The sequence below is a fragment of the Tigriopus californicus genome, chromosome 4 (genome assembly GCF_007210705.1).
Source record: "Tigriopus californicus strain San Diego chromosome 4, Tcal_SD_v2.1, whole genome shotgun sequence".
In the NCBI taxonomy this organism is placed as follows: domain Eukaryota; kingdom Metazoa; phylum Arthropoda; class Copepoda; order Harpacticoida; family Harpacticidae; genus Tigriopus; species Tigriopus californicus.
Genome location: NC_081443.1, coordinates 9,510,149 through 9,533,536, shown reverse-complemented (window position 1 = coordinate 9,533,536; position 23,388 = coordinate 9,510,149). Strand labels below are relative to the sequence as shown.

At 41.6% G+C, this 23,388-nt stretch overlaps 1 protein-coding gene and 1 long non-coding RNA gene across 3 annotated transcripts in view; one reads left to right on the top strand and one right to left on the bottom strand.

Annotated features, from left to right (window-relative positions):
* Positions 1-23,388, top strand: part of LOC131879764 (uncharacterized) — a 53,607-nt gene continuing 30,219 nt past the window's right edge. Inside the window, exons 1-5 of one of the 2 annotated variants that reach the window (XM_059226176.1) lie at positions 1-138; positions 229-420; positions 14,884-15,158; positions 17,739-18,037; positions 23,002-23,286. In XM_059226176.1, the coding sequence (XP_059082159.1) occupies positions 15,113-15,158; positions 17,739-18,037; positions 23,002-23,286 (630 nt within the window). In that variant the 5' untranslated portion in view covers positions 1-138; positions 229-420; positions 14,884-15,112. Of the gene's footprint in view, positions 421-14,883; positions 15,159-17,738; positions 18,038-23,001; positions 23,287-23,388 lie in introns of both variants that reach the window. The other variant, XM_059226175.1, reaches the window with a different exon arrangement.
* LOC131879767 (uncharacterized) lies at positions 16,077-17,745 on the bottom strand. Its single transcript, XR_009373193.1, has 2 exons — positions 16,889-17,745; positions 16,077-16,798 (listed from the first exon to the last, which is right to left on the bottom strand). It is a non-coding gene; the product is annotated as an uncharacterized LOC131879767 (long non-coding RNA).

The following is a 23,388-nucleotide window of genomic DNA, read 5'->3' as shown; positions in this document are numbered from 1 at the left end:
AGCGAACTCGCTGATGAAACGACAGCGTTCGTTCACTTCGTCGGGAGTCTCTTCTTCTGTTTCGAGTACAGCGAGCTTGAGTTTGGCCTTAGTTAGAGACAGGCCAAAACCAAAGGAAGAGGGACCACATTGGACGACGTAAGTTGGAGTACAGTGTGTCTTGAGTGGTTTCTTGGCAATACTCGTGTATCCTTTCCGAGGGATTTTGGTTTTTCCATATTTCTCCAGCTTCTAGACAGGGACAGACTTGGCCCTGTCATTTGAAAAACAGTTCTATCTTCACGAAGTTCCAAAAGGCACTTTAAAGGCCAGCACCGCAGAGGCAAATTGGTTTTTAGTGGTGGCGAATGGAGTTGGCGGATTATGATTCTCTTTGCTGGGCGAAGACCACTAGAAATTCTTTGAAGTGACGAATTCATGGTGAGTACATAATAAACCACCATATGGTCATTCTTTGTTGACTAAGGTCTCAATATGAACAATTAATGTATTTTTAATGCCCACACTGTCGGTTTTAAGGGCGCTGTTTGAGACAAGTGCCTCCTCTCGTAACACAAGAGTGAAAGTCAGGTATTTGGCTCCGGCAGGATCTTATCGTTTGAAAGGCAATTTCAAATGGTATTTGAATTTGAACAGCCTTATAAAGGGAGCAATTTGAAGTGTCATGAAATTTGATGGCTCCATCAGCTGTCTCGGTTTATTCAACTACTCTTGACGAGAACTCTCAAATATTATGGCACATTCCATTCACATGGGGAAGAACGGGGGCTCCATCCCCTCTCCATCCAGTGGATCCACTGAGGCTCTGGCATTAATGACAACCAAGATCCCAAAGAAGCTCTTGGTTCCCCCCTCTTTGGCTCGACAAAGGATTCTTATCCAAACAGAAGACATCAAACACATGGATCGGGTGGGATCTGGGTCCAAGGCCTTTATGGTTTTCACAAATCGATCAACTGATTTATGCCTGCTTTTTATGGTCCGTTGACTAGACTTTGTTTCCTTGAAAGCCCCAAAAGCTTAAGGGAGCTTTTCCACAGAAGGGTCCCAAAGCCTCATCTCCCTACTCAACATTGAATGGTTCATGGACCACCCACACCCAATGCAGGATTAGTTTGTAGATTGTGTTTCCTTGTTTTTAGTTTTGGTGGGCCCCATATTACGTTAGTTTCAAAAACAAAATGCAGGTCATAGATGATATCCAGTTTGATAGCTAGGTTGCCAGGCAAAGGTTATTGGCTCAGGGGGATGACAGCCTGTTGGCTTGATCTGGCTTTAAGGAAGTTTACTTTCCTTTTGTCCCAACTCCTTTCAAGAATTGTCCCTTGGACCTGTCCATGGTGAGGTTAAACCGATTGAGTGCCCCTCATCAATTTGGGCCGAATGAAATTTGTGACCCAAAACTGAACCCATTCAACCAACGAATCGTTGAAGTGGAAAAGAGGACTAAAGAATTGGATGGCATTTACATTAACGGTTGAATGGTGTTCCCCTTGAGAGATCCCCTGCGTCAGACTCAAACTCAAGGTCGCTTTTTAAGGAATGCATTTAATGGTAGATTTATGATCATCATCTAGTGTGGACAAAGTCTGTGCCGTCTTGATTTCTTGAGACAGTTTTCAAAAAAGGTCAAAAGCGATCATTGAACCGGAAACGAATGAATTACGGAATTGACCCAAGTCGTCCTCGAGAACTAACCTTAACAAAATTGAGCTTTGTCCGAGCCACAATGTGCAATTCTGTCGCACAAAGGAGTCAAACCCTCAAAAGTGGAACTCCAACCTTGACCATTTGAAGCCATACCACTTCTCTTTTTCAAACGACAAAGAAGTATGTAAGAGCATGGAAACCAGTTAATTAAACGATCTAACGTTTTGGGTTCAAATAGTTTCCATTTTTCTAACAAGCAAATTTTGCCCTCAAGGACACGATAACACTCACATATTTACATACACTCACCATAACTACTTGAGTTCCCCTCAGAGAAACAGTGCAACGTGCGAACTGATGTAATCTTGTCGCTTGCTCTGAGTCTCTTGGAATTAGTAGACAAAACTCGGCCTATTCGGCGAAGTTTTGTTCTAAAAGCCAGGATATGTGAATAAAAGACTCTAAATTATAAAGAGGAACTTTGATTTGGTTGTGCTACAAATTGGAAGTGGAGAGGGACGAAGCAAGACAGATGAATGAACATAAGCTTCCTATTGGGAAAGTAATAGTCAAATTGGCCAACGAGTTGTCACATCGAAGGACTCCGCAACTTTGTCCATTGAATATTGATTATTGGAGTTATTCTAAATTTAGACTCCAACCCGGTTGAAGACATTCGATTGTGTTTGCGTAGTTGCGTAGTATACGTAGTTGACAATGTTATTCCACCTGAATGCGGACAAAATTTCAATAAGACCGAAAAATGCATTTGCACATCAAACTACCCGCACAGGAATTTTCGAAGTGTTTATCCACCACAAGGTCTAGGCCAATTTCGGTTTGTTATCATTTCATTTTGGTTCCGAAGATGACCCCCTGGGAAGTATCAGCCTTCCATAGAAAATTCGGAGTTATTTTAGAAGTTTTCCATGTGGCACGGAAACGGGAGCATTGTGGAATGCCAATTTTTTGACATCCGACAAGCAATTCCCAAACAAACGCACGGCATTTCAAGAAATGAGAAATAAAATGATGTGTCCCCTATGTCCTTAAGTTAATGAAGATAAAAGTAAATTTGTCAACCTTTTATGTTCATCACATGAAATTGTAGATGATTCTCTTCGAAGATCTAGTACAACCTTTACCCTCAAATTTGTTATTGACATTTATTTTTTCAAAATACTTCTAGGGCCTTTTATGTTGTACACATGCCCATCGTTATATGCTTTTTTCTTGTCCCTGCGCAATGTAAGACGAAACATATAGAATGACGTACAAACACTTTGGTGTTTTTGTCTTAAACGTCAAGTTAAATAAGTCCCTGAGTCTAGCTGATCCTTTACATTAATTTGGTATCGTGAGTTAATATAAATTCATTCGTGTAGCGAACTTAAATTGTGTAACAAGTGGTCTTAAGTTGATCACACAAAGCCTTTGTCGAGTTTCTTGCTTATTCACCCTTGAAAACCGACACATGATAAAGCTTTTTGTCGATTTAGTGCTTATTCTATTCTGTTTCAATGCAACAATGAATTGTACACGTACTTACTATGATTTTGTCATAATTTCATTTTTCTGTTTAAAATATGAGCTATCTTACATTACAACCAATCATTCCATTGATTGATTGCTGCGAGACAATCATTTCGAATGTTTGATGTTGTAATTATGTTTTTGCAGATTTTGCAACCGATACAAAGAAATTTATTAAATGTAAATATAAAATGTAATTCGCCTTGAGGTAAAAGAGGGTCAGGAACAATGAAATACCTGGTCTATCAAATGATTGGTATTTCCACATCTAAAAAGACCCTGAGCGTAAGCCATTTCAGGAATTTTCGATAAGTGTCGCTCCAAATTGCCCTTGAGCAAAGGCTTTGGGTCCACGATTGAATGATATCGTCTGAGATCAGAAGACAGTAAAGAAATGTGGACAAGGACCATGAATGCATTCAAACACGCTACTAATATTCGTACCTCCTTTGAATGCTATGCTGTAGATGTCAAGCGTTTTTATCATATTGTAAAATAATTTCTCCAATCCCGTTATCTGCCTTGTGAAGGACCGCCGATTTTTTTTAACCTTTTGAAGGCTGGCTGATCTTACAAGGGGCCCAGATTTGTGAAACATATTCCAAATTTGACTTTGCTCATTCACAAGTGAAGCTCGCACATGCCTAAGTGTGCTTGCTACCAAATGGAATTTTTTAACCCCAATTCAGTTAACTTGTACTCTTGTCATTACCAAGCAAAGACTTGAGCAATGCACATCCGCCTCGTGTTTTATCTCAGCAAAGGCAAATCCAAAGGCCAGGTTAACATATGGATCCGTCGCTTCACATACGATCACGGTTATGCATTTATGAGAAAATGGAATCAGATCACGGTGGTTGAATATCAATTTGCATAGTGAAGTTTTGTACTCTCTCGTGCATTTTAAAATGCAACCAATAGTTAAAGAAAATAGTTGAAGAATACGGTTACAAACTCAAATGAACACGTAGTTCGCGGTCAGGCAATTAAATTTATTTATGAACATTGAATCATTCGCTTGAAAATTTGCTCAAATTTCGGACGATATTTGGATTAGTTTGGCTCTTATGCTTGCTGACTTGCAAAACGACGAACAATGACTTTCGCAAGAACAAAATGTTTGTCTCTAATTAAATTCTAGAATGAAATATAATCTAACAATCTTTCGTTTTGCAATAACTAGTAGCGGTACTATGCGAACTTGAAATATTCAAAGAAAAGTTCTCATATTCAATATTGATTTCGAGCACTGTTTTCCTTCCCTTGAATATCCGAGAAATATAAGCGATCAAAAAAGGCTGGTCTCTTCAAACCCTGATTTACTTTGCTGATCACAGGAGTTAATTTTAATTCGAAAATGGTTCCAGGTTCGATTCTCCCTCCCGACCTGCCTCAAGGAAACTTTTCCATGCTTCCCCACACCCATTGAAGATAAACCAATTTTACACGTACTATGACTTTGCCCATGGGGATATTGCATAGATTGATGCGATGACAGGCTTTACTTACAGTACAAAAAACATTGTACAATTTTATCAAATAAAAAAATCCTGAAATTTAAGGAACGGCTTGCGTGACACTATCATATTCAACCACAACCCTGAATGAGAATAAGGGTCCCCTACGAGTATAATTTTAAGAGTGACTAATCTATCATTCTTTTTAATGGAACGAATTTAGATTCGCATCATTGGATCTCACCTTCCAAATTATATTCTGGTTGGCTGTTTCTGAAAGAAACAATACCCAGGAGCAATCAATTTTGAACTTTCAAAGTACGAGATGAATTTCCCAGAGCTCCTGAAGACTGTCTATCATCTTCTTTTCATCTTCAACTTACATCAAAGATGTCCGTAGCATTATGTCTCTCATCATTAAAAATTGAATAGCGTTTCGCCGTTTTGTTTTTGTTTAGCCACGACATGATGATTTAAGATTTGAATCAATTCTCTGAAATGAAAGTCGCTGTACTTTTGATAAGTGAGCATGACTGGTGGTTGTTTACTGGTTGTGATATTCTGGATGAACTTGGCAGGAAAAGTGCACATTTCAATTTGGAGTGCATCACAAGTGCTATTTGGTCCTTAGGGGTCATTTACTGGCCTTAATGCACGTCCCTGCACAATGCACAGTCATCCCAGGCTCAATTGTGGCTTGCAACATATTTCCAATGGCGTGCCAATTTGTTAGCTCCAATTCTCAGGGGAATGCCCAGATTTTTTTGGAATAACGACCACTGGTATTGAACCGGGAATAAGTGCGAAGAGTGGTAGTGGCCTTGGAATCAGTAATTACTCGCTCACTATTTACTCGAGCTTGCACTCAAGGCCAGAAGTTCCACGCACAATTTTGCTTTTTTGTGTCCTAACGATCTGAAGGCATTGAGTTGTTGGGAACAATTATGGAAATGTCCCGCCTTTCCCTCAGATTGAAACGGCATATTTGGTGGCTTTCCTCCCCCGCCCCCTCCCAATTTTCTTCCCCTTCCCAAAAAGTGAGAGGGCGGGAGCTACCACGGTATTTGGCCCCTGACCATTAGAGTTCAACACATGTCTGAGAATGATCCTCAATCATCTCCAATGTGTGGCTACAATCTGGCCAAGTGGTCCCTTTGGATCTCCTTCTCCATTTGGGGGGACCCATTTGGTGGTGGGTGAATGGAGGAGGGGGGGGGGGCGAGAGATGATGCAAAAACTGCATTCTGATTTAAGTGCAATTTGGCACAGTAATATAATCTTTCTATGATCTCCTTCTTCCCTTCTTGTATCTAGTCGTGCCATTTATTCGTTGGGCGGATGATCATCCTCTTGGAGCCATGACAAAAACGAGTTCCAATTTCTCCGAAAGAACTCATTTTCAACGCACGACCCACAATCTAACGTCTCCACCAAAAGAGTCATCTATTTCAATAGAAAAAGGCTTGGGTGGCTCATTTGGTCTTGTGAATGGCTCTGTGATGGTAGTAGTGGGCAGAATGAAAACATTCTCGTCCAAGTTCCAAAAAATCTGACCTTCAAGGGTCCAAGTCAATATTTTGACTGTCTGGGACGTCGTAGTTGTGGCTCAAACTTAGGAGATCATGGCAATTATGTATTATCGCTAACATAGGAGAATGTGGTCGGGTTATTCACGGTCTTCTTTGTAGACTCAAGTGGAAAGTAATGGTCGTTTAGCCGAGAAAGAACACGGGATTCACAACAGCTACCATCATAAAAACCCGGACCATGGCTGTCGTTCTTTTCCTCGGAAATGTATTTTTGAGCCTGTGTAGAGTGCTGTGTTGAAGCCCAATTTCTCTCCATCTTCGACAGCAAAGCCACCCTTTTGTAATTAGTGCAGCCCAGCAAACGTAATGAAATCTTCAAAAGCAATCCACCGCGTCATTGTGAGCCAAACCTCAAAAAAAAGGATTAACTATTTCGACTTCCTCACTCCCGCCAAAGTTGTTATGTCTTGAAAGTAAGTGTGCCAAGCACGTATCCTCATCTCTGGCGTGCACGAAGACCACAATCTTTTGTGGGAGACTAACTCCTTACACACACTTTTGCTTTCACTAGGAAATTGAGTTAGTCCAAGTTAGATTCGAGTGCAAGAAACATGCAGCGTAATTGTGACTAAACCCAGATTTAGTGTGACAGGATCTGATGAGAAGAGTTCCTCTAGTCCTCTGGTCCCACGGCCTTGGCTTCCACTGTCTCAAGGATGGACAACGAATGATGGCCCAAGAGGTTCTTTCTCCTCCTACTTGGGTGTGCTTATTTCTGCTTGGCTGATTCCGCGGCCAAAACCCAGAAATGTGAAACGTACGTACGTACTGTCGTCCCGTTACCCCGAGATCTATCTGTGTACTAGCACAATACCGAACAGGGTGTCCCCGTTCCTGACGGCCTTCATCCATCATGATGAAGTGCCCAGAACCAAAATGAAGGGGTCTGTATTGGCGAAACAAACTGTCTGCAAGATCTGGAGTACCAGGGCAAAACTTTTTCGCCTTTTATCTTTATCAGATTCTCGCATGCCCACCACCGTATACTGTGTGAGTGTGTGTCTGTTGTCCACACTGTGTTACTGTAGATGTATAGAAAGTACATGCAGCTACCAGGTGCCGAATGGAATACCAACTCTGCGTTGCTCAGTGTTGGAGTAAAAAAGGCGACTGCTTCTTATAAATTTGTCGCTAAATGTGGTTTCAGGGTGGAGAAAACTTGCCTAATGGCGTCTTCCCTGGTCGTTGGGTTCTTAGGAGTCGACGTTGGGCCAAATTCTGCCCATAGGATTACCTCTGGAGCCATTTTTATTCATGGCCCCCAAACCCCAACAGAAACTAATTGAAGACTAATGCAGGGAGAAGGCCTGAATAAGGCTTCCCCAGTGTCTGGTTGAAAACGCTCATTGACGAGCCAATGGAACCACTCGAACCGGAAGGTGGGCAAAATTATACAAGTATAAAGGTACCCACCAATTCTGAGACGTTCTCTGTTCCATGTTTGTGGTAAGGTCTGGCTTGGGAGTGTAAATTCTCGTAGTTTGATCCTCGGCTCCTTGACTAATGGGATGCAATACAATCGAGAAGGGAGACGCTTTCACTTCAACGTTTCGGTTAATTATTCGATATTCTGGGACTTGGGCTACAGATGGTCCATTCCATTGGCGTGGATCTTTGGATCTCCCGTGTGGTCTCTGTGAGATTTTTCTCTTGCCTCAATTTGAGGTTGAGGCACAATATGGACCAGGCGACAACTTGATGGCTGCATTGGGAAACTTTTCGTGAAAGGCAATCAATCATGTTCAAGTTCCAAACTTAAATCTCGCCAGTCTCAACTCAATCCCAAAGATGCAATAAAAGACTCTTCGCCTCCTCTTGAGGGTTCCATTAAAGTTAATCATCGTGTGCAGCACTATGAAACTGCCTTGCCAATGGCAGAACAATCGCATTACTACCCTTGAATTGTCCTGATTGCATCGTCCCTCTTGTCCTTAAATTGTCACAAAGGAGATCATGAGAACGGCCTGCGTCCCGCAGAAAAGCGGGAGGTCCAGATAGGAGCAACTTAGATTGGACTAAAAGTAAATACCCAATTGAGCTGACAAGAGGGTCAACCCACGAAAGAGTTTGAGTTTGGTTTGGGGACCCTCAAGAAGATGAGAATGCGGAGTGGGCACGTGAGTGAAAGATCCCCAATGAAATCCCTCCAGAGGCACAAGGCCTATTTGCAATGGAGAATGAAAACGCCCTGCCGCTATTGAGCTGAAGTCGTTTTCTGGACCATAGAAGGACAACAAGACACTAGAAAAATGTGGAACCCATGCTTCATGCCACAAAAACGAGCGCTAATGGACATTGAGAACAAGTAATGTCCATACGAGGAGCAAGTTTCTTCACTTTCCTCGCCTCTCTCTCGGCCTTTGATTTGACCTAATTGTGAGAACCAGGAATGGGGCCGCAATGTTGGATGTGTCTTTTTCCGGATGCCTCTGTACGTATGTCTGTCTGTACGTACGTTCCATGTCCAGAGCCTTAGAAGACATTTTCGGGTAAAGGTAGGCTTGTTTTTATGAACACCAATTCCTCGTTCAAAGGGGGATCCTAGGACCTTCAGAACGTATGCTGTGTATCCTAGTCCAGTAAGAACATCTTTTTTTTGTTAGTGAAGGGTCAGTAAAAGCTGAGCTGGGAAAAGAGCACGAGCCTCCAGAGAAAAAGGTAGGTCCTCCCAGGATTTGGAGATTTATATCCCATACTCTCTTTAACTCCAACCAGATGTTTATCAGTATATATTGTTTCCTGAGTGTTGGCTAACAAATCATTGTGAACCAATTGGTCCTTGTTTCGTTTTATGAGCGCCTTCAAAGTACGGAGCGGAAGAAGGTACATTCATTCTTCGAGTAGTGTTCTTGCGGGGACGGGCTGGCCTTTATCTTGGTCTTTTGCTTATGTTGCCCTAGGCCTCGGGTCAAAAGTTTGCCGGTCCCTGATCTTTCATTCAAACTTTGGATCGTGGAATTTTCTGGTCTGTGATCCTTTTCAGTTTCGGAGATTTTGACTTCGTCCTGAAACTTGCTTCATATCTCCGGATTCCGCCGTCCTTCTCAAAGCTTTTGTCGTTCGTTGGATCTCCAATTTTCCATGTCGTCGTTCGGCTGGACCTTTTGATATGACACTCACTCGCAAGTTTCTTCTGTGCGATACGTTTGACTGGCTTCCTCTCAACGAGACATCAATCGTTTGGAAATGGCGAGTCAAGGATTTTTCGATTGATCCTCTTGATTTACCCGGCCTCGCTTGGACGGCGCGTGTATCGTTCAATAGGGGCAATTTATTCTGGAGATGGCTTTGCCTACTTCTATTACCTGGATAGACCTATCAGCAAAGTAAAATGTCCTTCTTGGCCCTAAACTACCTACTACTACTACGTCCTCTACTATGTATGTATATGCAGTAGCAGTACGTATCTAGTGTGTAGAAGGACTGTCGTCCTCTCAACTTTTGTACCTACGTACCTACGTACTGTCCATGTAGATTGATCGGGGAAACGGGCCTCTTGAATTCAAATAAGGGATAAAGAGAATTTTATAGCCATGCAAAGAAACCGGACCGAAAGGTACTTGTCAATGTAGGTACTCGTATATGTAGCGGAATAACCTTGTAACTAACGTCAGCTTTGTCTGTATCGACAGTTTTTTGGCAAATAGGGATCGAGTCAAATTTGGACGTCTCGGCAAAGTTTTGGCAGCGGAGTAAGGCGCGTGGAATATGTCGATAGATTAAACATGAGCCCCAATGGTGTTCGGACGAATCCCATGTTTATGATTATAGAACCTAATCAATACTGAGCCCTCAACGATGTCTCTGTCAAAGCCTATAGCATTCTTTTGTCGAGAACGTTGATGGTTTCTTTGATTGAACATCTGTGCCATTCTTCTCACCTTGACTTGGTAGGAGCGCAAGTGTGTCAATGGCATAAATTGGGATCCCCTCGGCTTGACATGCTTTCCAAGGCTCACTTAATGATAAGGATGATGGTTGGCGGTTATACTACTACAACCACCACAGTACGTACAGTAGATGTCGGTCTGATTATGATCACGGATTGGGACGCTCTACGGGCTCCCCAATAGACCAGAAAAGCACACCATTTTTATCTCGACAGAATGGCTCACGTTGATGGAACCGTTTTGAATTCTTTCCCTCGGATGTATGTATGTACGGAAGGTCTTTTCACATCGCTAACTAACATTTAGCAAACAAGTCAAGCACAAGAATAGGGATCCCTTTTGCCAGCTTCACCTGGAGATGAGGGATTTCTCGAGGAGTAAGTTTGGGCCAATTTCCTGCGTTCGCATTTCTTTTTTGTTTGAACAGACAAAACAAAATTGGAGCCTTCATCCAATTTCTGAAAATGAAACTAAACTCCTCGGGATCATCCACCAAAACAAGGGACAATGTTCCAAACAACCAAAAACACAGCCACTCCACGTTCTCGTTGATGAAAGTGACAATCCCAATTTGTGACACGACGCTTCAATTTCGGGGAGAATATCGGCATTTTATGAAAACAAGGGGAAAACACGTAAATTCCTTATCAGCTGATGGAGTTCTTTGAGAGTGGAAAATCGATAGAATCAACACATGGAGAACAAGCTTGTGTGTGTACCATCGAGTTGTAAAGAAAGTATGAAACTATTGGTTTCAGATAAAGCATCTTTCAATAGTTCTTGGTCGTTTGCTTCCTTAAAAGGCGGACAGACTTCAGTTTCCCGTGCTGATTCATCTTCATTGAGAGAAATGGCATCTGCAATTAGATTTATTTTACCAATCTTCAGCTTCCATCTCCAAATGGTTCATTGGAATCATCTGTTCGTCTCCTTACGACCCAAAAGAGAAAGAACCAAAGCTTTGTATACAGTTAACACAGTCTTGGTTGGCCTTTTACCGAGAGTTTCGAAGCAGATTTCCTCCTTGTCAAAGCAGAATGGACCCAATTATCGATGAGTTTGTACATTACGAATAATGACAAGTCAAAGTGACCCCTGATAACTGTTCACAAAAGTTTGACAATCGCGCATGATTTTTTTTTTTTTGCATTGCATTCTTGTCAAGAGCAAGAAGTTCTGAGCTAGGTCTGATTACTCTGATGAGTGCACCAAAAAGTTGGAGGCAAAAAGTGAACACACAAACGGCTCTCGTATGACCGCAATGGAATGCAATAATGAGGTAATTGTACGGTTTGTACGGTATTAATAAAATCCTGGATATCTGTAGTAGGTCCTTGTTTCAGACAGTTCCTTGCTGATGGAACACTTTCGAAGCTCAGTCTACTATGTTGATGAAGAGGCAATTTCACGAGCAAATGTTTGAGTCCCCTATTATCAGGTTTGCCCAAAATGAGTTAAGTACTTTTCAACTGATCTATTCCAATTAAGCAGTCCATGTCCTTTAACTCCCTCTGTTCCACATGGCCTAGGTACAATGACATACAAGCACCTTGTTCATGCACGAGCATGGCAATCCTTCAAATTAGTGGCAACCCTGGGTGAAAGACCCACCTCGCTTGACTTTTCCACCCAATTGCTTGATCCAGAGTGAGATTCGGGTAATGGGTCTTGATGGAACAGGGAGAGGCTCTTTCCACTCTGAAACGGCGCTCACAATCAACCACCCTGAACACCTTTTCAATACTTTCAAGGAAGAGCCCGGTTTGGCTCGTTTCACGAACAAAAGCCTTGCTTATCTCCTGGAATCCCAAGCTCGAAAGTCACTGAAGAATGTTAATCATGGCCCAGTTTGGAACTTTGATCCTTGTCGCCCTGCCTAAAACAGGACTTTTGGGACCAGGGGCATTTGCAAGCAGTCAGAATACTTTTTCTCCATGGCTCTTCACACCACAAACCCCAACACGATATGCACCAAGCCAAAGTTATTCTCGACCACTCCCATAAAAAGTTGCTCTTAAGGTCTCCTGATCAAGACCAATAGTTTTTTTTTACTGTGCATAGATATGCTACCCACTGAAAAGGACTGAGAGTCACCTTTGACCTGAAAAAAAAGAGTTAGTCTAAATATAGTCTTCTCCGAAAGGTTTGAGAACCAACCAAAGTGTGGAATAAATGTTGAGGGGACCCTCAGAGTCAGGCTGACTTCATAGGTAGGTGGGTCACTCATCCATTAGCAGAGGAAAGGAATGAGTCTCCCGAAAATTTTGTCGCAAACACGAAAACAAAGTCTGGAGAGCGACAACGTGAGTAAAATATATATATCCCAGGCAGATAGGGCGACAGTGTTTGCCATGCATGGCTCTACTGCAGGAGATAAGCCGCCCTTTGCCATGCAATCAGATTGGAGCAATTCTTTTCCCTTATCTAGCCCCCAAGTCCCAACATCGCAACGAAATGGTTAGTATTCATCAAGGCCGAGAAGCACAAATGATGCTTCTCCTCTAACAGGTTCCTCGAGCCAAGTCGGGAAATGGACGGACTCCTCCTTTGATCTTGGGATTGCACAAGATCATTCCCAGGGCTTTAAAAAAGTTAACCCCCTCCCCCCTCTACCAAAACGGACCCTCGACCTCGGCAGAATGGAGTACACAAGTTTTCTGTCACAAGCCGGATAAAAAATGCATCCGATTGTACTTAGCGCCAACCAGGAACTGTGATTCTGGAGACTCTTCTGGGTGACAATGGATGAAATGTGGGATAATCTGAATCATCTCACTTTAAATCTGATGATAGGAACACAATATTGAGGGTTGTGGTTGTGATGCTACATTCGTTATTAATGGGCTTGAGTGTTCCCGAATGGAAGAAGTGCTTTCCAAAGAAGCGGAAGTAGAGAAGGAAATTAGCATTCATTGTGGCAAAGGAATGAACCCTTCTCCTGTTATCTTGAACATACGTACGTACGAGATGGGATCTGTAAAGGATAAAAAGAATGTGATGCTTAAAATCGCGATTTCGAGTTTCAACGTGGGTTAATAAACAAAGAAAAATGACAGAGGCCCGCATTGGAATGGTCGTTGAAAGCTTTTGGTATCTCCAGGGACATCTATAACTGACGACGTGGACGACCGTCCTCCTTTTTGTCCTTTTATTTTCCTCGTCTACCTACTCACATACTCACATACTACTGACCATTGAAACCTTGCATTTCTCAGAGTTAAACATATGATTGTACTTAAACAGACGTGCTCATCGGTGACCTTCAAGTGCGGAATTTGGTTGCAATTGAAGTATTTTTCGCGTTTTTTATGAAGATTATATAAAGAAAATTATTTTGATATCTTTTGGTGCATTTATTTTCCCTTGTTTCATTAAAAATATCTAACGAAGCATGACATAATTTTGAATGCATGCTTGTTCAATTGTACTGTTCGGGAATAGAAGAGGGTCCTGGCGAGTTTTAGATGTCTCCAAATTCTCCGATGTATTGGTTCACGAGTAGGACCTCGCATTTGTTTTATCAATGACCGCGTAGCATCAATGGTGGGTCGAATTCCAGCCGAACCGACGCAACTTTATTGGATATGCATCGATTGGGAATTGCTACCACTTCTGCGACGACTACTACACCTACTTCTACCGCTATGGATATTGAAAGAATCTCAAGAAATATGGGGAAATTCCCGGTTCAAGGCCAATGAAACGACGTTCGACAACTAGAGAATGGAGCGACATCCTTCAGTAATAAATTATGTCTGCTATAGTGACCTTTGTCCTTTGAAATATGACCCCAGTCCCTTAGAATGAATTGACCCGTTTCAAAGCGTTCTCGATCAACCGTGATGCCACAAGAAGCTACCACTATTCAATTATCAAATTCTGTTCATGTTTCAGTTTTTTTGGAACATCAACTTCACAACAAAACAGGATAACCGATCGTAAGAGCCAAATGTTCGTCCCAATCCATTATACATTTTGGCGAGTTTGTAAACTTCTATTCCTCCAAAGGTTAAATATGGGTCCGTTTGAAGCTTGTTAAGCATTAAAGGCCCATTATTGAAAAACGGAAATTTGCTGCAACATCATAATGTCCATCGATTTGAGTACAGTTTTGTTTACTTTTTAGCTAAACTACCACGAAACAAGGAAATTTCCATATTCGATTATCGATTCTCATGAGACTCTTTACCTGATAAATCATTGAAGAGTTACTTAACTAAATATTGGCTTTGAAGTAAATCTCCTTTGAAATTGAGATTCAAGGTCTTTGGAACATGAGGTGTGCATTATGGAAATGACACCAAATCCTAAGGACTTTCCCTAACTCTAATCACAACGCCCTTGGGTGTTGTAGATTTATGGCTAACCCTGTTTGGCGATTAAGGTCGAGGATGGAAGGTGGTGGAAGTTCCAGACTTCAAATTTAGCACTCATTTGGTATTTTTGGGGAATATAACGGTTATCGTCAGCCAACTCTGAAATTGGCCTTGGGGTCCTCTCAGGATCGGGGGTTGATCCCACGGAACAAATGTCAGTGATAGAGAAAAAATGCATGAAATATGTGATTAACCCACGGTGTGTGCACAAACTTTTATTCCTACGTACACACATGCCTAGTTATCTTCGCTATTCCCTCTATTTTGAGAAGTACATAACTCAAGTGGGTTGGAACATTTTGGAACCAGCTTGCCTCCTCGTTTTCTTTTGGGTTTGGGCGACTGAGCGATATTTAAATGGTTTGACATTTTTCTCCCCTTGTTCCAGATTCCCTCAGGAGAAGACAGGACACTATCAGAGGAAGTCGCTTTGAGAAGAGATGATTTGATTTAAGACTTGGGTGGTTTTGAAGAAACAAATCGAACCATCGAACCCCAAGAAGTGAGTGAGAGAATGGTGAAAGTTTCGTGAAATGGCTTGTGATAAAAGTGGTTCTTCGGGACGAATTCAGCCGGAATATTGATTCTTCAAAGTGATCAAGTAAAACTTCATCACAATGGGTTTGCAGCTGTTCCCTCTCCTCATCTTGTCTAGCTTTCCATGTGAGTATCATACACAATGTATACGGGGTACAATATAGAAAGTTTTCAAATCACACCTTCAATAATCCGCACACAAAGCTTGCCATTCTGGTGGCCTTTTTCTGTTGAATCAACGCAAAGTTTTAATTCAATTTTCCCGTTCCACTCTCGGGAACTTTGTTGTGTTGTCCCTGGACGACCAACAATATGGATTGGAAGCAAAGACCAACGATATTTTTGTCACTTGGTTCATTCACTCTTGGACAGGTTGTCATTATTTCCAAACACCTTCCGCACGGTTCCACACTGTTCCCCAATGGGGAACCGCTTTGATCTCGATCCATCCTTGGCGATTGATTCCGTACGTTTGGTCCTTTGATCTTGGCCTTCAGAGGCTTATCCCAAGAATTACAATCACAAGGTTCAATCAGCAGACTTTGGTAATGCACCGAAAAAAAAAATCATCTGGAACCTGCATAGTTCAAGGCATCTAAAGTTCGGACTGAACCTATGATTCAATAATAATAATTCGATGATAGAATTGAGATTGAGAAAAACGACCGGCCATTATTGGCCTTTTTTAATTTTTCTACATTTGTCTTTTACTTTGGATTCAAGACGATTATTGTTACATTTGATTCGTAAAAATACACACAACGTTGTCTGCGCAAGGTACCAAGGTGTTCTTGAAATTTGACCTTTGTCGGCCTTTGTTCTGAAGATTTTTTCCACTTCAAACTCAATTTTCTTTGTGTCAAGATTAGTGATGCTCTGTATGCTTGTCAGGAAGTTAAACTATGGCTGCATGAATAAATCAAATTCAACCCACATTTTAGATGAGACTTTTTTAGGGTTTGAGGTATTCTTCACACTTGAACTGGACAAAAGTAAGAGACGATTTCAAAGGCAGTAAATCTGCCCATATTAGAAAAGTCGGAAAAGGGGAAAACGAACAGGGATTTATTTAAGAAGTTATCTGCTCTGTCTGAGGACGGAAACTCTCAAGAAGAAGACGAAGAAGAAGGGGGAATCCTATTCCAAAGAGATTTTGCTCAACCATCACACTTTATGGCCAAATGGGTTGTAGTGCCTCTTGTAAGAAGCACGTTTCCTTATTTGAACTTGTTGTAAAGACCCTCGGAAAATGGACTCGAGTACACCCCGACTGTCCCTGGATAGTCCTTAGAGCTTGTAATGCACTTTAAAGACACTTTAACGCCCATTTTCAGCCACAAATTTAGTTCTAGTTCCTGACGAAAATGGCAACAGGGTCTTCTTCTTTTTTTGTGTACGTTTACACAGGAAAAAGGAAACAACCAGTCTCCCTGTTGTCTCTTTGAAAATGAAGTATACACTTGAATCATGTGACGCCAGCTCTCCGCTCGTGTTTGCTTGAAATTATAATGGAACTGTTGAACTGTTTATCTCCAACACGTGGCTAGTTCCACTCACTCTCACTGGCCTTTGGCAACGGAGAAGATCGTTTCACAACAAGGATGTCGCAGCTTGTCTGCATACATCCATCCTTAACTCGCCTTGGCCTCCGAAACGCCATATCCATTTCAATATTGTGGTTTATCCCCTTCAACCATTAACGTAAGCCATCGGGGACATGCGCGTGGAGCAGGGATGAAGCAGGCGCTAGACAAGCATGAATGGACCTGAAAATAAGGCCGGGCTCACTCAACAAAGGCTCAGCAAGAAAATTTGAAAACCGTCTGGAACTCAGTACTGTTCTAGTACGTACTCACATGGGGGGTACTCATGTAAGAGAACGTCGATTGGAGAAGTAAATGCCTTTAGTTGCCAGATCGGTTCAAATTGACTGGGCCTTCGCTGCTGTAGCAATTTATGAGTCAGCGCCAAGTCTATTGTAAATCACTTTCCAGTTTTCCTCCTCTGCCTTCAGAGCGAGCCAACAAGGCCGTTCAAGGTTTGCTTGCATATGGAAATGAGTGTCCTTCAGGACATAGTGGAATTTCAGCACATTTTTCCCAGCAAATGCTCATCGATAGGCGCTGGCTTTGATCCACATTGTGTTTTATAGGGCGAATTTGAATTTGATCTGGAGGTGTGAAGTGTCCAATAAGAGTGTCCTAGATTGATGAGTGGTTCAAATCTGTGAGATCAATCTTCACAATGAGAGTGGAACACACACTCTCACACGCACACATTCTGGGAGAGGTCTGTCTTCAAAGACCTGATTTGATGGATATGAATAATGCATGGAACATTGGAACCAGCCCAACCCAGGGGTGGAGGTACTTCTCGACATTGTTCCAAGTTTTCGGTTGAGGGGCCCTGAATGGAAAGACTTGATTTGCAGAATGATTTGAGAGCCACAATTAAGATGAATGCAATTCCACGGAGAGGGAACGAGAGAAAACAAAGCACGATTCGAGGACGGATTTAAAACCAGCAGTTGCAGTGGGAGCTCACTCCGCTTTTCTTGCTTTGTTCGACCTGAAATGCATTCCAAATGCAAGTAATTAGCTAAAGCACACATACCCACCACACAAATAAAGGCCTCTCTCATTTTAAGTGACCCCCCCCCACCCAATAATAACGCTCAACTTAATTCAATATTCTTCTTGACTCCAGATATTTCTTCCGGCTTTGATAGTAGACATCCTCATCTAACCAAGCATCCAACGCGGACCCAGGGTCCAAAAGTGGATTCATTCCCATTGTGGGATCCCTTGGGAGAGGCAAATTCCAGCAGTCACGCCCACTCTAGTGAGTCCCCCGCGATTGAGTCGCCTACCACCAATCTACCCGAGGTTGGAAATTTGTTCCTCGGTCGAAATGGAACCATCATTCTGGCTCAAGTTGGAGGCACGGCTGTTCTCAATTGTTGGGTTCAACTTCCCCCAACTCAATTGGAATACGAAGGTGGTCCGGTAAGATGCTTAGAGTGACTTGGAAGTATTTGATAATCATCTTAGCTCATAAAAGGAAACTAATTTTTCTCACTCTTGACAGCATTGACAGCGATCGTTTTTCAGACGGAACGTTCAAAGTACTCATAACCCAACCTACTATTGAATTTTGTAGGAAGAAAATCGAATGCTCATTTTATTGAAAATAACAAAAAAATCAACAGTCCGATTTTCGATGTAGCTTGTAGGGCTGATAGAATTAACAATCTACAGGCTAATGATCCCGTTTAAACACTAAACTTTAAATGCCCGCAATAATCAGAAACCCACGCGTAACGTAAGAAGTAAGATGAGATATTTCCTTAATTCGTATTGCAGAGTTATACAGAGTTATATCAGCATCTTGTATTCCTAACATCAATTTTGAAAACAATAGAAATTGAGGAGCGCAGTATATACCATTTTATTACATTTGATGGCTTTGCACCTGGATTGAGGGAGAAGGGAGAATTGAAAATCTTGACCCATGAATAGATGACAAAAGCATACAGATAGCCACCAAAACGCTAGAATCTTCGAATACAAGAAGTCCCAAATATTTGTAGCGAGCCCTTGCCAAGGCTCCAATCACAAAATCTAGGGCACATGCCGTTCCAGATATTCTCTCTATCTAAGGTTATTATTGACCCTGTTATGCCATACAATTGTTCCACATTTTCTGAAGGACTTGGCAAAATACTAGCAAATAAAGTTGGTAAATCAATCCACTCTTTGAATCAGCAAGTTCCTGACATCAGAGCAAGTTTGAAGCAATTTATGTTCCCTTTTTTAATCAAAGGACTGAACAACAATACGAGCGCCTAAAAGATTGCTGTTTTCGTACGATTTAAGGTATAAACAAGTGTAGTTCGCGAACTTTGATTGTCGTTCTTATAAAGTCAACGATATTGAAATGGAGCCACAGACATCGATCAGAGAATGGTTATGCCTAAAATAACAAGAGTTAAGATTATAAGAACATATATGTGAAGCACCTTTTTCACTCAGCAGAATTAGTTTAAATATTCAGCAAAACTGACACTCACAGGGTTCTACAAGTTAGACCATATATATCGAGCTAAAGATTCATGAAGTATGTTTAAAACATGAGAACATTTGATAATGCACGAGCAACTTTGGACTCTTGAACTGGAAAAAGGACCCTGATTTTATTTATGAGTACTTTGATACTAAAATGCGAGACGACCAAGTCGATTGTTTACGCATTGTACGGAAAACTGGATTACGTTACTCGAGAACTCTTCCTACATTACACATACGCTTCAAGTCTGACGAGTTCACACAATTTTGCCATGAGACAAATCTTGACAAAATGTCATGTTGTCACTCAATAAATATGCGAATTGATTGAAAATCTAAGCCAAAATTCAAGTTTGAATCCCCCTTCTTTCATTACAAAAAAACTGGAAATGTACTCATAAATTTCCAATTTAAGTACAAGGTATGGGAATTCAATGAAATTAAACGCAAGGGTGGCCGGGCAATCAATAATTGAAAAAAAAGCCCGAAAATCGAATTTAAAACTGGCGAAATCTTCAGTCCTAAATCCTGTTGCAACGGAAGGCCTGGCGGTTCTGTGAAACACCATCATCGAGGAAAAGATGAATTTTGAGTACTGCCTTCAATTTTTTCACTCATTATTGTTCGAGTTCGTTTTCAGCTTTGATAGGAAACCTGGAACCAAAACCAAAAACTGCAACTGGAATTTATTTATTCCCTGCTTTTTGAAAGTCGTATCTCGGCTATTTTTCATATTCCGAAGAAAAAGTTTAGCCCGACAATCGAGAATTGTTTTCAATCCCATTAACTTTGTCCTTAAAAAGAATGTCACAATTTCTTGTTTATGAAAAGTTCTAGGACAATGCTGCTTAGTGTCTATATAAACGTTTATATAAACGAGAATAACACAAAGTTAGAAAACAACCGTAAGTAAAACAAATATGCTTTCTTTCACTAAAGATTTCGAAAAACTAGACCGAAAAGTATGTCACATTATGTCAAGTTGCATTTGGAACCTAAAGTCAACAATTGTTGTGTTTGAATTGATGATTGGCAGCATGGCCAGCAATGAGTTCGTTGAATGCAAGTTGTACGTGTCAATCATTTATGGAGCACCAAAAATGAAATTCATTATAGCAAAAAAGTGAAGTACAATTGGCGTGGCCCCTTTTGTTTGTTCAATGGTCTCTTTTACCCACAAGAACAAAAGTAATAAGGAAAACATCATTTTATTAACTCAACTCGACGAATGAACTAGTGATGTACGTACGAAAATTTTCATGTGCGACCTTTCTCTGGAATGAGTGATGAGTTCGAAAATGGAATCTTTTGCTCTTGGCCTCAGAAGAAAGACCCACCCCAACTCGTCAAGCAAGCTCTTCAAGAACGCCTTGTACTACTACTCTTCTCTACCATCCCAATTTCAACGTGCTCACAAGCAAGGTTGAGTGACAGGCGCTTGACAGACAAGAACGAAAAAACCGAGGACTTATTTTCCCCCGACTTCTCCGAACCCATGATTGAGAGCTTTCACATAAGTATGCACCGCCCATGAGGATTGCTCACTTGCTTGCAACACAAGTTGGCAACATTTTCACTGAAGCTATGTAATATGGAGTGCGTGGTCCGGGCCTCTGCCAAGTCGACTTATTGCCCAATTATTGCGAAACTTGACACGTGGCAACCCTGATTCACCCGTTGATGCATTTCATCTTGCACCTGATGGATTCAAGTTGTCATTTAGGATAATTCCTCCGTCTGTGCATTTCTTTCAATGCAGCTCTTGAGCACCAGACCATTAGGTCAGGCAGGGAACAAAGAGTGTCTCGCCTAGAACCGACAATATCATATATAACTAGTCGTCTCCAGGTAAAATAATTATTAACAAGCGCCCGTAATTCAAACGAAGGAAGCGTGCCGAGTCCTACTTGCTAAAAAGAACCTTTGAAGCGTTCATTCCAATCTCGCACAGAGCATTCTAGAAGATAAGAAAGAGGTGTTTGATGAATGACTCCTGTCTCTTTGCTTTTATTCTCACCCCTCCGTTGAAAGTTGGGTCGTTGTCGGAAGGAACAAAAAAGTTGGCCAGACTTGAAATCGAGAATATCTCTCGCATGAAACGGAATCTAGAATATGTTCATTATCCTTTCTACCTTCTGGCAGAGATGAGTTTTATTGTCCTAGAATATCAGTGAGCAAATCCAAGAACTGGTTTTGTGTCAATGGACAATTCATTTTCGTAACAAAGACGGGATCCCAAGGCAGTGATTAATATGTATTCCAAATACATCTCAAAGATTGGACGTCAAATCCATATAGAAAATCTCGATGCCCTCTCCACTTATGTTTGATAGCCCAATTAGATTTGATGCCTTAGAAGCAAAAAAAACTCTTAGGAATAGAAAACCTAGTTGCTAAAACTAGTTATTGGCCACCAAAGTGGATGTAAAATGTTACATCCATACTTAATCGGTAGTTAGTGCCAAAACTGTATCGCTTCGAATAGAGTTGAAAAGGTCACATCACCAGTTCCTATTTTGAAGTGCTGAAGTAATCATTGCAATTTGATAGAGCCTGAAAAACTCACTGCTTCTTTTCCCAGGTTTAGGTCCTTTTTTATATTTGATGTCTAGCGAAACATCAAACTCCAGCTATTTTTTTGCATCCATCACCGATGCAAACAAGTCATTTCTAGAACGAAAAAATGAAAGCCCACAATCGAACATTGGTATGACCTCAAAATGTAGAATCCGTGTTCTCTAACACCTTCAGCTATGACGCTTGTACTTACCAAAATGACCCAATCATCGGTCAGTTACAAATATCCGATTGTGTGTACTGTTGTTGGTCCGTCGGTGATGCAAAATACATGAAGTGAATACATGCGCTTCTACGTCAAGAGATGTTGGGCAAATTCATGGCAAGACCAGAAATACTAGTTTCAAGTCAGGAGTGAGAGGGGGACTACTCACTCCCACACTCGCACAAACCGAGGTGAAACTGTCGCTTTCTTGCAAATTGTAATTCTGACCCTTGTTGTCCACAAAGGCATTAGAATTCTGAGAAAAGCCGAAAGACACCGAGAAAAAGCACACAAAATTGCCACGTGGCGGCGAGGCTTACTGATTCAATTGAATTGTGACCTCTGGCCAGAGGAATAGTTTACTAATTCCTGGAGAAGACAAATATCGCCATTTTGGGGGCTTGATTTTTGAGCATATTTCAAAAGTCACTGACATGCGAAAATTTGGAATCATTTTCTGTGCGTTTGGGGTCAAGGAGACCAACTAGGCGCACACAGGTTGCAAGCTTGCCGTTTGATTTAAAGATTGCGTAAATTTCCGTGCCCTGAAACATCCGTCCACTGGAATCAACCCAGTTTGTTGCCATCATTCCTCAAACAAGTATTCTAGAAAGACCTTTAGTTGTATGTTTCTGTTATAAATTCATGCACTCCAGCACTTCGAGTAGAGCATAACGAACTTTACGTACTGAAAAGCTAGAATGAATAGATTTCAGGGGAAAGCATGGACTAACACATGTTAAAAGGAAGACGTAAATGAATAGATGAAAAAACCAGCTACATATAGAAAAGACACAAAAATGTCGAAGGCGGACAGTTGTAGATTGTCTCTTTTTTTATTCATCTCTATTTTCTTATCCTAGCTTACTTTTGAGCTCGCGCTTCGTCATATTTTTAAGGTTAACAAAAGTCCTCCAAGTTTAGAACAACGTAAAGAAATCCCTTAACGAGATCAAAGCAAAATAGTCTTGTCATTACAATGCTCCAAAGTTCCCATTATGACCTGCTCGAGTCCCATCAAGGGCTTGATCAATCTTGAAGGAGACGCCAGATCGTTTCCAAGAACTCAAGTGAGAGTCGAATTATATTCCCCCAACTCCCATTTCCCATTTCGGATTTCTAGCTGATGTGGTCGCGTGACAACCCGTTCGCTTTGTTGGCTTTGGGTGGAACGATTCACATTTTGGATCCCAGATTTTGGACCCAACATCCAAAGGTCAGGCCCTCTTCAGATCTGATGAGTGAGGGCCCAAGGGATAAACGAGCTCCCACCAAGCCCGATTTGGGCCGGATGGAGAGAAGTCCTGATGAGAGATCGTTTCCCAGGGACGCAATTGAGGTCGACCAAAATGTTTCAGGGTCCTCGCCACCCATTTGGACCCGATCGCTTCAGCGGCAGAATGCTTGGGTAAGACGTTGTTTTTTTCTCCTCGTTCCTTTCCACAACCAAAGCGTTTCAAAGTCCGAAGATGATTTGTGGCAACTTATTTCTGGGAACGTTTTCCTCTTC